Source organism: Bos indicus, chromosome 4, assembly GCF_029378745.1.
Source record: "Bos indicus isolate NIAB-ARS_2022 breed Sahiwal x Tharparkar chromosome 4, NIAB-ARS_B.indTharparkar_mat_pri_1.0, whole genome shotgun sequence".
NCBI lineage: Eukaryota > Metazoa > Chordata > Mammalia > Artiodactyla > Bovidae > Bos > Bos indicus.
Window position 1 is genome coordinate 65,819,918 of NC_091763.1, and position 14,044 is coordinate 65,833,961.

The 14,044-nt window shown below is 54.5% G+C and overlaps 1 protein-coding gene across 8 annotated transcripts in view; it reads right to left on the reverse strand.

Annotated features, from left to right (window-relative positions):
- Window positions 1-14,044, reverse strand: part of MINDY4 (MINDY lysine 48 deubiquitinase 4) — a 139,655-nt gene that overhangs the window by 20,605 nt on the left and 105,006 nt on the right. For all 8 annotated transcript variants that reach the window (XM_070787882.1, XM_070787884.1, XM_070787885.1 and 5 more), the window contains 2 exons: window positions 12,742-12,809; window positions 2,029-2,092 (listed from right to left, as the gene is read on the reverse strand). In XM_070787882.1, coding sequence (XP_070643983.1) covers window positions 2,029-2,092; window positions 12,742-12,809 — 132 coding nt within the window. The remainder of the gene's footprint in view (window positions 1-2,028; window positions 2,093-12,741; window positions 12,810-14,044) is intronic.

The following is a 14,044-nucleotide window of genomic DNA, read 5'->3' on the forward strand; positions in this document are numbered from 1 at the left end:
GGCAGAGTTCACAGAAGTGTTTTCCCCTGAATTGTGAGAGCGATGCGCAGCTTAATAAATCTCTCCGTCAACACGTTTCCCTGGCCCAGAGGTAGTAAAAGAGTCCCCTCTGATGGCCGCAGAGGGGCCATTATTGAAGGGAGATGCCGAGGGGGCCTCATTGTGTTCTTGCAGAGGAAGCGAGAAGGAATTTGGAGGAAATGTCTGCTCTGAGATACTGCACCTTGGGGGCAGTGGCTGCCGAAGAAAGGCACAGCCTTCTCCAGACACATTCAAGTGTTCCCAAATGGTTTTCAAGGGGAAGAACAGGTCCTGACCCCCATGTGAGGGGTATCCCAAAACCTTCCTCAGAGCAGGAAGCCTTTTCAAAATGAGAAGCAGTGACAGGCTGCTCCCTGACCCTAGTCTCAAAACTCACACAGTGGCAAAGCCTAGTGATCACCTGGCTCCTCACAACTCAGTGTCATCCGTGGGCCAGCAGCGTCGCCTTTCCTGGAAGCCTGTGACAAATTCAAAACCTCGGACCCCAGGCCAGGCCCGCTGAATCTGAGCCGACTCTTCAACAAGATTTTGCAGGATTCATGTGCACATCCAAGTTCAAAAAGCACGAACCTAGGGATTTCCCTGGTGGTCCAGTGGCTAAGAATCCACCTTCCAATGTCGGAGGCTTAGGTTCAACCCCTGGTTGGGGAACTAAGATCCCACATGCCACAGGGCACCTAAGCTTATGCACCTTAACTAAAGAGCCTGTGTGCCACAAATGAGATCCGATGCAGCCAAATAAATACTTAAATACTTAAAAGAAGAAGAAGACTGATCTAGTCCCAGTGTTTCACTCTACAAATGAGGAGACCAAGGTTCAGCGAGGGAAAGAAAATTGTCCCAGCCCATGCCACAAGTGAAACTGCCAACACGGCTCAGAATTCAGCCCAGGCTCTGTTCTATATCCTCTGTATGCTGCTTAAGTGACCTCCCCTGGGTCACATTGCTCTCTGCCTGCGTGGGGAAGCTCCCACAGGGAGGACAGGCACCCAGAGTGGGCTAGACCACTCCTGGTTGTCGCTCAGCCTGAAACCTTTCTCTGGGGGCTGGGCAACAGCCAACCTCACATCTCCTTGGGTGCCTGAGACAAACCACAGGCCCTGAACTAGCCCTTGTGTAGTGCCTAGGTATGTTTTCAGGACTGGCATGTGTGAGCCAGGACCCCTAGGACCGCTGGGTCCTTTGTGGGCCCAGCAGGCAGAGAAGCTCCACCTAGCCCAGTCTGTGCTACACACGCTGCCCCCAGAGGAGAACTGAGGGTCAGGTTTAACCATGGCCAGGCGGCCACTCAGGGAGGCCTTGCCTTGCAGAGAAAAGCTCAGGCAGAAGTCAGGTGTAGCATTTGGCTCCCAGTCCTGACGCCTGATGACAGGATCTTAAATTTATTTTTATTTATTTTTTGGCCACACCTTGCTGCACGTGGAATCTTAGTTCCTCAACCAGGGATTAGAACCTGTGACTCTTGCAATGGAAGCGTGGATTCTCAACCGCTGGACTTCCAGGGAAGTGCTTGCCATGATAGGATCTTAAACAGATCCTTTTCCTTGCATCATCGGGAGACCGGGAGGATTGAAGACAAGCAGTTGTGCTAAGGGAGCCCTGCTCTCCACAAGGCCCCTGGAGGGCCCCTCTGTGAAGATGCAGAGGGGAGGGTGGTCCTAAAGACAATATCCTGTACAAATGCAGGGGGCCAGGGCCGTCGTCGCCACAGCTGGACCTGGGCCCCTCGTCCATACCAGGGCTCTTGGCTGGGCAGTGCTTGGGTCTGTCTCTTTGGCACCTTCTGCAGCTCCAGGCACACATATTGGGCACAGCAAAGCCCAGAACCAGAAGCTAACCTGAATTCCCTTTCTAGGTCTCTGTGATGAGGAAGCCCAGCAGAACCTGAAAGCTGCTCGGGGAGAGCTAGCAGGAGCAAAGACAGAAAGGAAGAGGAAAGGAAAGACGTGCTAGGCTGTCCCACACCCTACCACCCTCCCCACTGACCTGCGTGCAGTATCCGTGTGCTCCAATCAGGTGGCTGGTGGGGACGTCGAAGTCCTGGCGGACACTGGAGAGCAAGAAGAAAGGGCTGTTAGCACGTGTCTGCCTGACTCGGGCTGCCGGGCAAACCTCAAGGATGGCTGGGGCTCCCCTTGGGTTCCAGGCTGAGGCCCAGGACTCTGGCTTTGTCGGGAGCCCAAGTTTCTGAGCTCTGTGCCCACCCCGGGGCCAGAGCCTGGGACTCACTCTGCTCTGGGCAACGGCCTCCACTCTGGCTTCATCGGGCCCTTTGTGGACAACCAGAGGTTGGTGATAGATGCATGCCACAGCAGAAAGGGCCCTGGGTTCGGAATCCACGCCCTGCATTCACACTCTGTCAGTTACTGATAGTGGGGGCTGGACATCCCCAGCCCTGTCCTCAGTCTACAAGTCAGTTAAATAGGAGGAATGGCCCCGAATGCCTCCTTGAGTCCAAAAACAACAGCTACCGCCACCTGGGCACAAACTCTGTATCAGGCCGAGTATAATCATTGTTTCCTAAATCCTGAAAGAAAACCAAGGTTCCAAGAACTGACTTGCCCAGGACACTCAGCTTATGCGTGACGGCGCTGGAGGGGGATCTAGCTGCCAGTCTCAGTGGCCTGTATTCCCCTCGCCCACGTCACCCCTGTGGCTCCACCTTCAGAATGGGTGCGCCCGCAAAGGCACAAGGTGAAAAGCAGCTTTGCCAAAAGAAACCCATCAAACTGAAAGGAAGAGGTTTCCGGGACTGTATGCTACTGGGGGCCAGAACAACGCAGAGTCATGGCAGCAGTGGCCTTGTCACATGTGAGGTCGGCACTAGGAGGCGAGCCCCTTGCCCCTAAATCTCAAAACCATCGTAATGTATGCAAAGCTCACCATGAAGACAGTACTCCTTTTACCCCAAAGTAAATCCCTCAGGACACAAAGCACTGTTGCTCAACAGAGCTGTGGGATGGGTAGTAAGAAAGGAGCTCCCCGCCACAGACTGCACTTATAGAGGACAGCCTTTCAAACCTCCAGCCACTGGGGGAAATGGCAATTACTATATTTTATAGAATGGAAGGGCTTCCCAGGTGGCGGTAGTGGTAAAGAATCCACCTGCCCATGCAGGACACGTGAGAGATGCAGGTTTGATCCCTGGGTCAGGAAGATCCCCTGGAGTAGGAAATGCCAACCTGCTCTAGTATTCTTGCCTGGAAAATTCCATAGACAGAGGAGCCTGGCAGGCTACAGTCCATGGGGCTGTAAAGAGTCAGACATGACTGAGCTTTTATAGACCTGGAAAGAAGCTCAGAGGTTAACACCGGGGGTAGGGGTGTTATGTGAGGCCAGGGAGCTGGCTCCCCCTATAGCTGCCCACCCAGCACGGGCCATGGCCTGGCCTGCCCTCTACATCCCCACCCCAAAGAGAGTGCCAAGAGGTAGCCCAGAGGTAGGAAGAGCCAAGTAACCATGACGTTTGTTTTTCCTTACGGTGGAAGAGAAGAAAAACCTGGCCTCGGTTTCATGCTTTAAATCTAAGACCTGTCATAAGTCCATAAACCTAAAACATACACCCTGGTTCCACCTTAGACGCCCCAGCTCCATGACTCCACGAGAGGAACCCCTTCTTGTGGTTTTTACTAACTGTGGTCAAACGGGGATGGTCCGTGGTCCACACGGCCCTGGGTTAGCACTGCAGGGCCCAGCCAAAAAACACTGAGGTGGGGGTCCGTCGGAAGGGGCCTGGAGGCTGGCCCACCAGACGTGGCCCAGCAGGCCTGGAAGGAGCCAGCTGGGAGGACGGGGGAACAAATGGCCGAGGGTGGCGTGCAGCTGGTGCTGGCTCAGGCAGAAGAATTGATGGAAATACTCCTCGTGGCATACACAGGCATCTTCTGAAGGGAAGAAAATAAGCTCAGAGGGGTCCTGGGTAGACTGATAAGCATCGCTGGCCCCGAGCCGCCCCGAAGCTTTCAGAAGCAGTCTGATCTTCATAGTCTCACAGTCTCCTGTTCACCCAGCAGGGCTGAGCGCCTGCGTCAGCTGAGAGCAGAGGGACGGGCAGCGAGGACAATGGGAGGAAATGGTAATTGCATCCTTAGGTGCAAACATGATGGGAAATTTAGAAGTAGACTCAGATATTAAAAGGGAGGAACATCTGTATTTCATATTGGGGCGTTTGGGAGACGCCAAGGAGCAGCTTATGGCTTAAGAGATTTACAACTTTGGCAAATCTAGATGCCCAGACCTCCCTCAAGGGGAAATCCCTGGAGAGCTGAATGTGAGGAGTCTCGGAGCAAAGAAACAGCAGCTTCTGCTCTGCCCAGAGATGAGGCAATTCACATGGCAGGGCCAGCACCAGGCCTGAGTTCTAGCCCCTGTTCACTGTGGGCCACAGACCTCCCCTCTCCGGGTCTCAGTCTCCCCTTTGGTAAGATGAGGGGCTTTGCTCAAGGCCAGGCAGTGTCCCAGGAGTAGGGGCTGAATCAGTTGTGGGGGGTGGTTTCTGCAGGGCTCTAGGGTCCCTACCTTCTGAGCTTCTGAGCTTCGAGTTGCAATGGGCCCTCCCCTAGGACTGACCACCATTCCAGTCTAATGAGCAGCTTATTACTTCCATGGTCCTCCTGGGGGCTAGACAACACTGGACCCAGGGGAGTTCTGCAGAGCCCAAGGACCCAGGCACCAGACTGGGTGACAGGAGCCAGGAGGAGTCAGGGCCTATGAAGTCTGTCTCCTGAGACTGTCCTGTACTGGGGACCCCCTCAAGGAACACGAACTTGCCTGGATTTTAGATTGCAGGAAGCACAAAGTGGTGGGAGCCTGAGCGGACCTGCCGAAGGCATGGAAACTTACGAGGAGGGGCTTGGCCCTAATTGCCCTGCCACCAACCTCCTCAGCATTCTGGAAGCCAAGGGCCAGAACCTGGATCAATGGTCTGGGGTAATGGCCCAACCCTGGGGGTGTCCAGGCCACCTGCTGACAGAGGAGGGGGCTCTGCCCAGGGTGTCAGCAAAGACGGTTTCTCCCAGCTCTGCCTATGTCGGGAGGTCCTGAGATGCTGCTCTGCACCAAGAAACAGAACGAAGAGGGCATCAGGGCTGGCACATTCCCCAGGGCCCAGCATTGTGCAGATGGGAGAATGAATGGCCAGAGAAAGGATGCAGCTGGCCCAGAGATAGTGACAGGTGCCAGCTCACTCTCAGGCTGAAGCTGGTCTGAGAGCTCCACTGGCTCTGTCCAATCCTCCCTCCAGCACAGGGCCTGGAGGGACCAAGGTTCTATCTCTGAGCAGCTTCCAGTGCACAAGCCTCGGACCTGCAGGGTCTGAGGTCTCCGACACTTTCAGGAACACCTGAAAGTCCTCCCTAAAGCCTTGGAGGCCAGCAGGCAAGAACCACCATTTCCGTGATGATGGGGTAACTGAGATACAGAAAGTGAAGAGACTTGGGGTCATACAGAGTCAGCAGGCCAGGACTGTGTCCCTGACCTAAAACCAACATCACACAGTGCAGCCTGAAACCCATGAGAGCAGTCAGCCCAGTCGGCCAGCTCCAGGCAGGCACGGGAGCCCTGCAACCCCACGGCTGGTCGCCACCCTCCCTGGCTGAGACACAGCTTATCCCTTCACTCTAAAGCCTACCCAACACACGAGTGAATGTGTGAATCTGGGCATTTTGTGCAGAAGTTTCTGAATAAGAAGGATACGCCCAAGTGGCCGAGAAATAGGGTTCTGGTCTACAGCCAAAATTCACCTAAAATCAGAATCCACGAGAGGCGGGGTCAGTGGGGTCCCGGCCTGGCTGGGTGACCTCGGGCAAGTCACTGCCTCGCTCTCAGCCTGTGTCTTCATTTATAAAACCAGAGGCCTGGAGCAGAAAGGTCTCCGGGGACCTTCCAGGATGTGAACAAGTGTGTCTGATCCACGACTCTGATATTTAAAACATCATGCCTAAAAATAGTTGGTAATTAACCAACTATTTTTAGCAGGAGGACCTCACCAGCCTCCTTCCCTCCACCTGACCTCTGGGGCGCCAGGCCCAGGGCACCCCCAGACCCCACTGGGCCAGCTCCTGCCTATCCCTCCCAGGAGAACTTCCCCCAGATAAGGCACCGTCCACTGCACTCCCGGCTACCTGCAGTGGCCTCCAGAAACCATCACCTATTGCGGGGACGTCTATTGACTCCTGAGGGCAACATCAACAGTGAAAGGACAGTTGTGGAACAACTAAGAGAACCTGGGCTCTCAACTCAGGGACGCTGGGATTACTCCCCTCTCTGAGCCTCAGTTTCCCCACCTGCAAAATGGGTATGAAGACACCTTTTTCTATTACAGAATTGCTGTGAGAACTGGATGAGATGAACTATATAAAGCACTTGACATTTGGGAAATGTCACTTCCTTTTTCCTATGATAACAGCCATAACAACAACAACAAAAAAAATAACAATGACTGAGCGGCCACGATTCCTGGAACTTCGACTATTCGTATCACGGCCAAGAACCCAGAATAGATGGAGGCTCCACTCCCAGTGACTGAACTGTGGCCATGGACATCTAAAAAGGATCTGGATGTGGTGGATACTGGCTGTTTTCTCAGGAAGGTTGACAGGGAATTGACAATGAGTCAGAACATCTGGGTGCCAGGTCCCCTCTGCCACCTGTGATGTGACCTTTGGTAAATTGTTTTCTACCTCTGAGCCTTCAGTATGGCATCCTCTGACAGGGATAACAATAACCACCTCAAAGCGTTGTTGCGATAAGGGATGAGCCCATAAAAAAGACTTGCAAACCCCAGACAGCTCCCCAGATGGGAGGGAACAGGTGCTATTTCCATTCTGCCGGCAGGGGCCCTAAAGAGGAACGGGCTAGACAGGGACCCAGGAACAGGGCAAGGTACGGGGATGGAGAGAGAGGGACGGACCTAAATGAAGAAAGAGAAAACAGAGATGTCCAAGCCCTTCCCTCCCCATCCCTTTCCCCCCTCACCGCTCCTGGTCCACCCCCCACGTGCCCACACCTTCCTTCCAACCACACCTGGAGGAACCATTCCCTGAAGACCTCTCAGCTGGCTGTCACCGCTTTATCCTTGCTGCCTGCCACGACCCTTCCAATGAAGCCCTCAAGCTCTGCTATATGTCATCTCCTCCATAAAGAGACACCTCCCATGATCCAGGAGAGAGATGCCCCATCTCTCTGTGGATACTCCCTTCCAAAGAGGGCCACCCCCATACCCACTGCTTTCTGGGTGCCAGCCTTGCTCCTCCAAGCAGCAAGGACTTGGAGGGTCAGGGTGACACTGTCCGTCCAGCCCCACAGCACCCAGAACTGGGCCCTAACCCTGCAGGTGCACAGCAGATGGACCCCAAATGATGTGAGCCTGCCCATATCCATCTTATGGAACAGCCTCTGCAAGTGGGGTCCTAGGCCGTGGTCAGAGGCAGGCGGAAACATGCTTCCCACCCAAGCAGCTGAAGCTAGACTGGAACAGGAGATTCCTTCCAAAGGTAAATGGTCTCTTTCTCCTCCTGGGGCCAGTCCTCTCTACCCAGGCATCTGAGCAAGCCCTTCGTGGAACAAGCAGGTGTAGCCCTAGGGTCAGTGGGGAGGGCTGCTGGGTGCACTGGGCATCAAGAGACCCTCCCAGTTCTGCCACTAACCCTGGGGTGGTCTGGGCTTGATCACCCTTCTCTGCATCCAGCCCCCGGGCTCTGTCTGTCTTCAGATGCAACCGCTGAAAGCACTCACTACCCCTCCTCCTTTGCTGTTGTTAGCAGTCGCTAGGTCTTGTCCAACTCTGTGACCCCATGGACAACAGCATGCCAGACTTCACTGTCCTTCACTATCTCCCGGAGCTTGCTCAAACTCATGTCCACTGAGTTGGTGATGCCATCTAACCATCTTGTCCTCTGCCGTCCTCTTTTCCTTTTGCCTTCAAATACGGCCTCCACTGGAATTCAAATCCAGGTTAAAGGTGACCTGTTGATTGAGAAAGTTCCTCTCCTCCAGTCTCCTACCTATAGTCAAAAGAACTTGCCATGTCAGGAAGGAGGGCCATTAACCATTTTGCTTGGTCTCCGTGTCCCACCTGGAAGAGACAGGGGAGAGAGGCGACGCTCCATTCAGGGTGGAGTCAGGGCACGCAGTCTGGGCGGTTCTGTGTGCACCTCCCTTCCTGGGCTCGGGTTTAGGGGGTGCAACAGGAGGGTGGAGGAGAACGCTGATGAGAATCTTGTCTATCCCTTCCCACCAGGACAGCACATCCGGGGCCACCAAGATCCTGTGATTCTCAACCAGAACAGCCCTCTGTTCAAATCCCTATGTCACCAGCCACCAGCCAGCCCAGCCCCCCTGAGCCAGACCGGAAGCTTCGCTGCTGCTTCTCTCCATCTCTGAGGGTGTCCTGCCGGGCCCAGATGTAACCCACCCCCAAGCTCAAGCCCCCTCCAGCTCCTGGATATGTCCCACACCTCAAGTTCCTCGCCATACAGCCCATCCCTTCCTGATCCCTTCCCCAGCCAGTGTGGTGGGTCTGGGCAGGGGGAGGAGGGGTTGACCACCTTCGGGGGCAGCTCCCTGAGTTCACGTGCCCCACAATAGGTGCAGCCCAGGCCTGGCCACTATTAGGTATCAGAAGTGGGGACATGACACAGCTCCCTGTAGGCTGAGGGGTGCCAGTGAAAAGGCTCCCTGGAGCCCACCATGCAGGAGGCTCCCCTGGGAACATGGCAGAGACACAGGGAGGAAGAGTGAAGAGACAGAAGGGAGGACACGCAGTCCCAAAGACACTGTTTGGGTTTCTAGATCCAGCCACTCCCAAAGCCCTGGGCGTGACATGAATCAATCAATAGTGTTCTGCTTATGGTAAGAACTGCCTTTCTGTCACTTGCCTTTGCCTAACCGGCACTCATGGCTGGCCTTCAGTTCCAGGCTGTTTCACGGCATTGCTGTTTTCACTGTGTTGGAGACGGTTACAAAGAACACAGAGCCACATGGCGTGGGGGCTGCTCCACACCCTCAGTGCCTGGCTTGTGCTGCCCAAAAATTACTTCAGCAAATGACAAAGTACTGCCTCTTCTGAACTTTCAAGACTGCCCTTGGGCATCCAAAGTTGCCACTGTAATGAATGCCAAAGGTCTACTGAATGAAAAGGTTTTCTTCACAAGCCGTCTCCCCCCACCCCCTGGGCCTAAGTCACCCAAGGGGCGTTGCCCGAGCCCTCCCTGTGCCGAGGGGCTGGCACACCCTTGCGCTGTGCTCTGTAGGCCTGGCATGGAGCTGACCTTGACCCCACAACCCTGAGCATCTTTGGGGTTTCTGAGAATGTGCTGGGGAAAGTACTGGGCCAGGCGGTTTGGAAAGCAGGGGGGCTAGGCGAACATGAAAGCCTGCATGAGATTTACTGTAAGCAACTCAAGATCTTAGGAAAGAAAATAGATGGCTTGAAATCAAGCAGAAAAATAATAAAGCCTTCTGAAGGCTTTGCACTCAGCCTGGAGTAAACAAAACTCAAAGGCCAGCTTTGCTGCGGTTCTTTCAGCCTCTGGGGGTGAAGGGGGCAGGCTGTACCCTGCTGCATCTGTCTGTCCATGGTACCTTCACCCTGGCTCCACCCAGCACTGGGGACAGCCCACGGACACGAGGAAATGACTCTGGGGTGACAGCCCCCCCTGGGACCCAGACATGCATCTCAGAGCCTTGCTAGGAGGAGGGTCGGCCGTGCTCTCGGTCACACTCACACTTCCTCACACACATAATCAAGTTACCCTTCCCAGTCTCAGATACAATCACCCACACCCACATCATCTCACACCCGGGCCTCCAGACTCACTCATCTCTCATCCACACACATCCGGCCACACACGCACACAGACTCACACTATGTTTGTGAAGAACTTGGTGTGTTTCCCAGCCATCCCTGCTCCGCTTCTCCTGGCTGAAGAGCATATGATTTGAGAGACTTGTGCTCTCTTTTGGGTTACCGTGTTATGCCCCATGTATATGATTTGAGAGACTTGCGCTCTCTTTTGGGTTACCCACTTTATGCCCCAGATCACCCTGAAATGGTATCAAAGGATTCAGCAAAGCTAAATCTGAACCCCAGAGCAGGGAGGCCCTTGGGTTTGCCTGGTCCTGTGGTTTTTAAGCAGTGTTTGCAGAACTGGGATTTCTGTAGAGAGGAGTCTCCAGGCAGCAAGGAGGACCCATCCCCCGTTTGCAGGACATCCCCATGGCCTGATCTACACCACAAGGCACCCAGCCAAGGCTGAGGGCAAGACAGGACAGCACAGGACAAGAGAGGCTCTGAGCACAGCTAGGATGGGACGGGACTAATCACAGCCGCCATCCAAGACCTTCCACCCTCTGGAGACCTGCCAGGCACACGACAGGCACTTCTTCATTTAACCCCGTGAGGTAGGAATTATCAGCCCCATTTTACAGAGTTAAGAAACTCGGGCTCCAAGCTGTATGGAGGCAGGCATGAAACCAAGTCTGTTTTACTCCCAAGTTCAAGTCCTTAAACAACAAACCCAGAGTCCTGTCTGGGACCCAGCTGCCCAAGGTGAGCTGTGTAACTCTCGGGCAAATCACTTGACTCGCCTCTCAGAGCCTCGTTTTCTCATCTGAAAGAGATGCTGACAGAGGTGGCAACTGCCACCCAACAGGACTGCTGTGCGGATTAAACGCATCTTGTGTAAAACATTACAGCCAAGGACCTGGAAGGTAGGAAGCTTCCTAGATGCTGGCTGCTGTCCTTCTTACTTCTGATGAGAATGCTCTCTGTGCTGTTTACTTAGGAGAAGGGAAAGGGGAGCCACAGGAGTAAGACAAACCCCGCCAATGCGCTGCTGGAGCCAATGCTTGAGCGGGTCTCTGTGAGGTCCTCCTGGCAGGCAGGGGCCAGGATGGCTGTAGTTGCCCAGGAAGGTTTCAGAACCACAGGCCTCCGGTTCACACGGAAGGTCCTCAGGGGCCGTGAGCAGGAGAGACCATCTTTACATACTCTCTCTGGGGCCAAGAGGACCCCACAGTGCTGTGTGTCTGCATGTGTATGTGTGTGTCTGAGTATGTGTATGTCCCTTTCTGTGTCTGTGCATGGTGGAGGCGGAGGGGCCTGGCAGTCCCTTCCCATGGGCATGAGGTTGGGCTGGTGCAGCGGGGCAGCCTACCCCAAAACAGATGCCCCACAGGTACCACAGCTGAGGCAGGCACCTAGGGGTCTGATTTGGTTGGATGGGGCGGGGAGGTGGCAGAAGCCACCCCACTGGTGGAGCTCTGGAGAACATGAAGCAGAGTCTGGATGGGGGGGCCCCGAAAGCCCCTCAGATGGACATGGCTGCACGAGCAGCTCCCTAAGGAGCATGTGCGTGAACAGGGGGCCCAGCTTCCAGGCTGGCAAGTGGAACCAACAGCAGAGACACTCTAAGCACAGAGACCTCAACCCTCAGAGTCAGGGGACCCCCATGCAGAGGGGGAAACAGGCCCAGAGGACTGCAGAAAGGCCTGGTCTTCCCGTCAGGAAGCTCAAGATTGTCCCCCACACACCGGTCAGCCCAGGGATTAGCAAACCCAGGCCTGGGGAGAACGCAGAGCGGCGGCTTACGGTCTCCGTGCACGTGAGCCCAGCCAGGAATGAATCATATCATTATGGTAGGATTAGAAGAAAAATGCCATTAGAAAGTGCACACACACGCATTTAATAAGGTCAGTAGCAGTGAGCAGCAGGCCAGCCCGCAGCACGAGGCTACAGAGCTCTGGCCTCCCTGTTCTCCCACCGGCACCCAAGGCCTGGGGAAGGTGGACAAGACCCACCCAGGCCCAGGATCAGGGAGCAAGCATCTCCTTCTGCCGGGCCCCCCGCCAGTCTGGGCACCCCGTAGCTACTCTTACCACCTGTCCTACTCAGAGCTGTTTTCAAATCTTCCCCAACAACATACACACCCTGCTACCCCGTCAAGTGAAAATTTATCCCCCTAGCTCTCCATGTCCTCTGGGGTCTGCGCTCTGCTTGAAAGTAGATGGGGTAATCGATTCTACTTTACAAACCTATTAATGTGCTGTTAATCTGGTACCCTCCCTGGTGACACAACGCTCAGGTGACAACTATGGAAAAGAGGCCTAGAAAGCACCCAGGGAATGGGGGTGATGAAAGAGCTCCAGCTCTCAGGCAGCCTGGGAGCCTGAGTTTGACAGAGATGCCCAGAGTACCAGTCGGGGACCCAACCTCCCTGCTCCCCCAGCCTCTAAGGCCCTGGTGTACCCCTCAGAGTTGGCTCTAGACACGAACCTGGAAGCCTTTGGGACTGCTTTGGCCTACAGCATGTCCACAGGGCCCTTGGTCATCTCCCAGCTCCCAGCCTCAACTGTCCAGCCCTGCACACATCCAGGGGAGTCCTCATGCACCCTCAAGTACTCACCCACTGCAGTGCTGCTAGGACCCCAGGGGTGCTATGAGCTCTTGAGGGGGTGTAGGGGGAGTCTTTTGGATCTGAGTCCCCTGCACTCCCCAGTACATGTGGGGAGATGGAGGAGAAGGTAGTGCTGCCCACGTGTACAGAGGATGAAACTGCTCTCTCCCCGACTAGCCTACTGATCCCCCAGTTCACTGCCCCATTTATCCTTTCCACCAGGTTCACTGAGCACCCACTGTGTGCTCTGCAGTGACCAGACAGATAAGCCCAGCTCTGGGAACTAAGTGGGGAAGATACTCACAGCTCTGTGGATCTGGACAGGATGGCCGACAGGGTGAGCAGGACACATCCGTAAGGGCCTGCTTCAAACTGGAAAGAGGAGAAAGCAGTGAGAACCCATCAAGTGTCTGCACCTCCCTCCTCTGGGTTCCTTGGGGACCATACCCCGGGGAGCAGGCTGATTCCAAGCCAGCCAGCTGCTTCAAGCTGGGTCCCAGAGGTTGCCAGATGGCCCCACAGCAGACTCCATGCAGGTCTCCCAAACCAGATTCCCAAAGGGATGAGGAACACACAAGCCTGAGTGACAATGGAGCAGACGCAGTGCCCCTGAAGGGAGTAAACACCCACAGCCTCAGAGTCTTGGAAGCTCGTGGACAGTGCTGGCCTCCACTACCATGCAAGTGTCTTCTGCTCATTATAACAACTAAAACTACCCCAGGCCTATATGATAAACACCATATTCACTGCCCTCTGCTGTGCAAGGAAACTTGGGCTCAAAAATTGAGCAACTGGCCCAAGGTCACACAACTTGCAGGCAGCCCACTGGGAATCCAGGGGGCTCCCTCCGATTCCAAATCCCTTATTCCTACGGGGTCCTAAGAACTGCACTGGGCAGGGAGCAGGACGGAGGAGGGTCAGGTGGGGAGGTGCCAGTGAGGTGAGCCTGGCAAGTGCAAGGGCAGAGCCTGTCTTTTCAAAATTTTTTGCTGTTCATCATGAACTTTTTTCAGATTAATTTTAATAGTTTTTAACTATTGCACTAAAATGTCATTTATGCTGATTACTGAGGTTTGAGGGGACCCCTTTGAATTTGAGGAGTGCCCCACTTGCCTTCCCCTAATCTCAAACCCTGGTCTGGAGCCGGAGGTCTGCTGCCTGGGTTTACATTCCGGCTCTGAACCCCAACTCCTAGCTATGTGACCACAGGGACATTTAATTTTTCGTCTCCAGTCTTCTCATCTGTAAAACAAGGATCATACAAACAGGAGCCATCCTCATGAGGTTGTTGTGAAGATTAAGTGAGACCGCCCTGGTAAAGTACTTCAAACAGGGCCTGACACCTGCGTTAACAGTCAGTCTGGTGCGGGTCCTCAAGGCCCGCCTGTCCAGTGAGCCCGGCAGGCCCAGAGGCCATGAATGACTAGGATGGACTATGTCACTTTTGCTTCCTAGAGGAACGCTCTCCCAGCTGCAAATGGGTGTGAAGGCCTTACTCATCCTCCTATGGGGACAATACCACTTCTGTGAGTTATTGTTGGAGATGCTGCCTGTAATAATAGTCATTGTTATTAATGGGTGATCAGTTTCTTTTTGAACTTAAAACT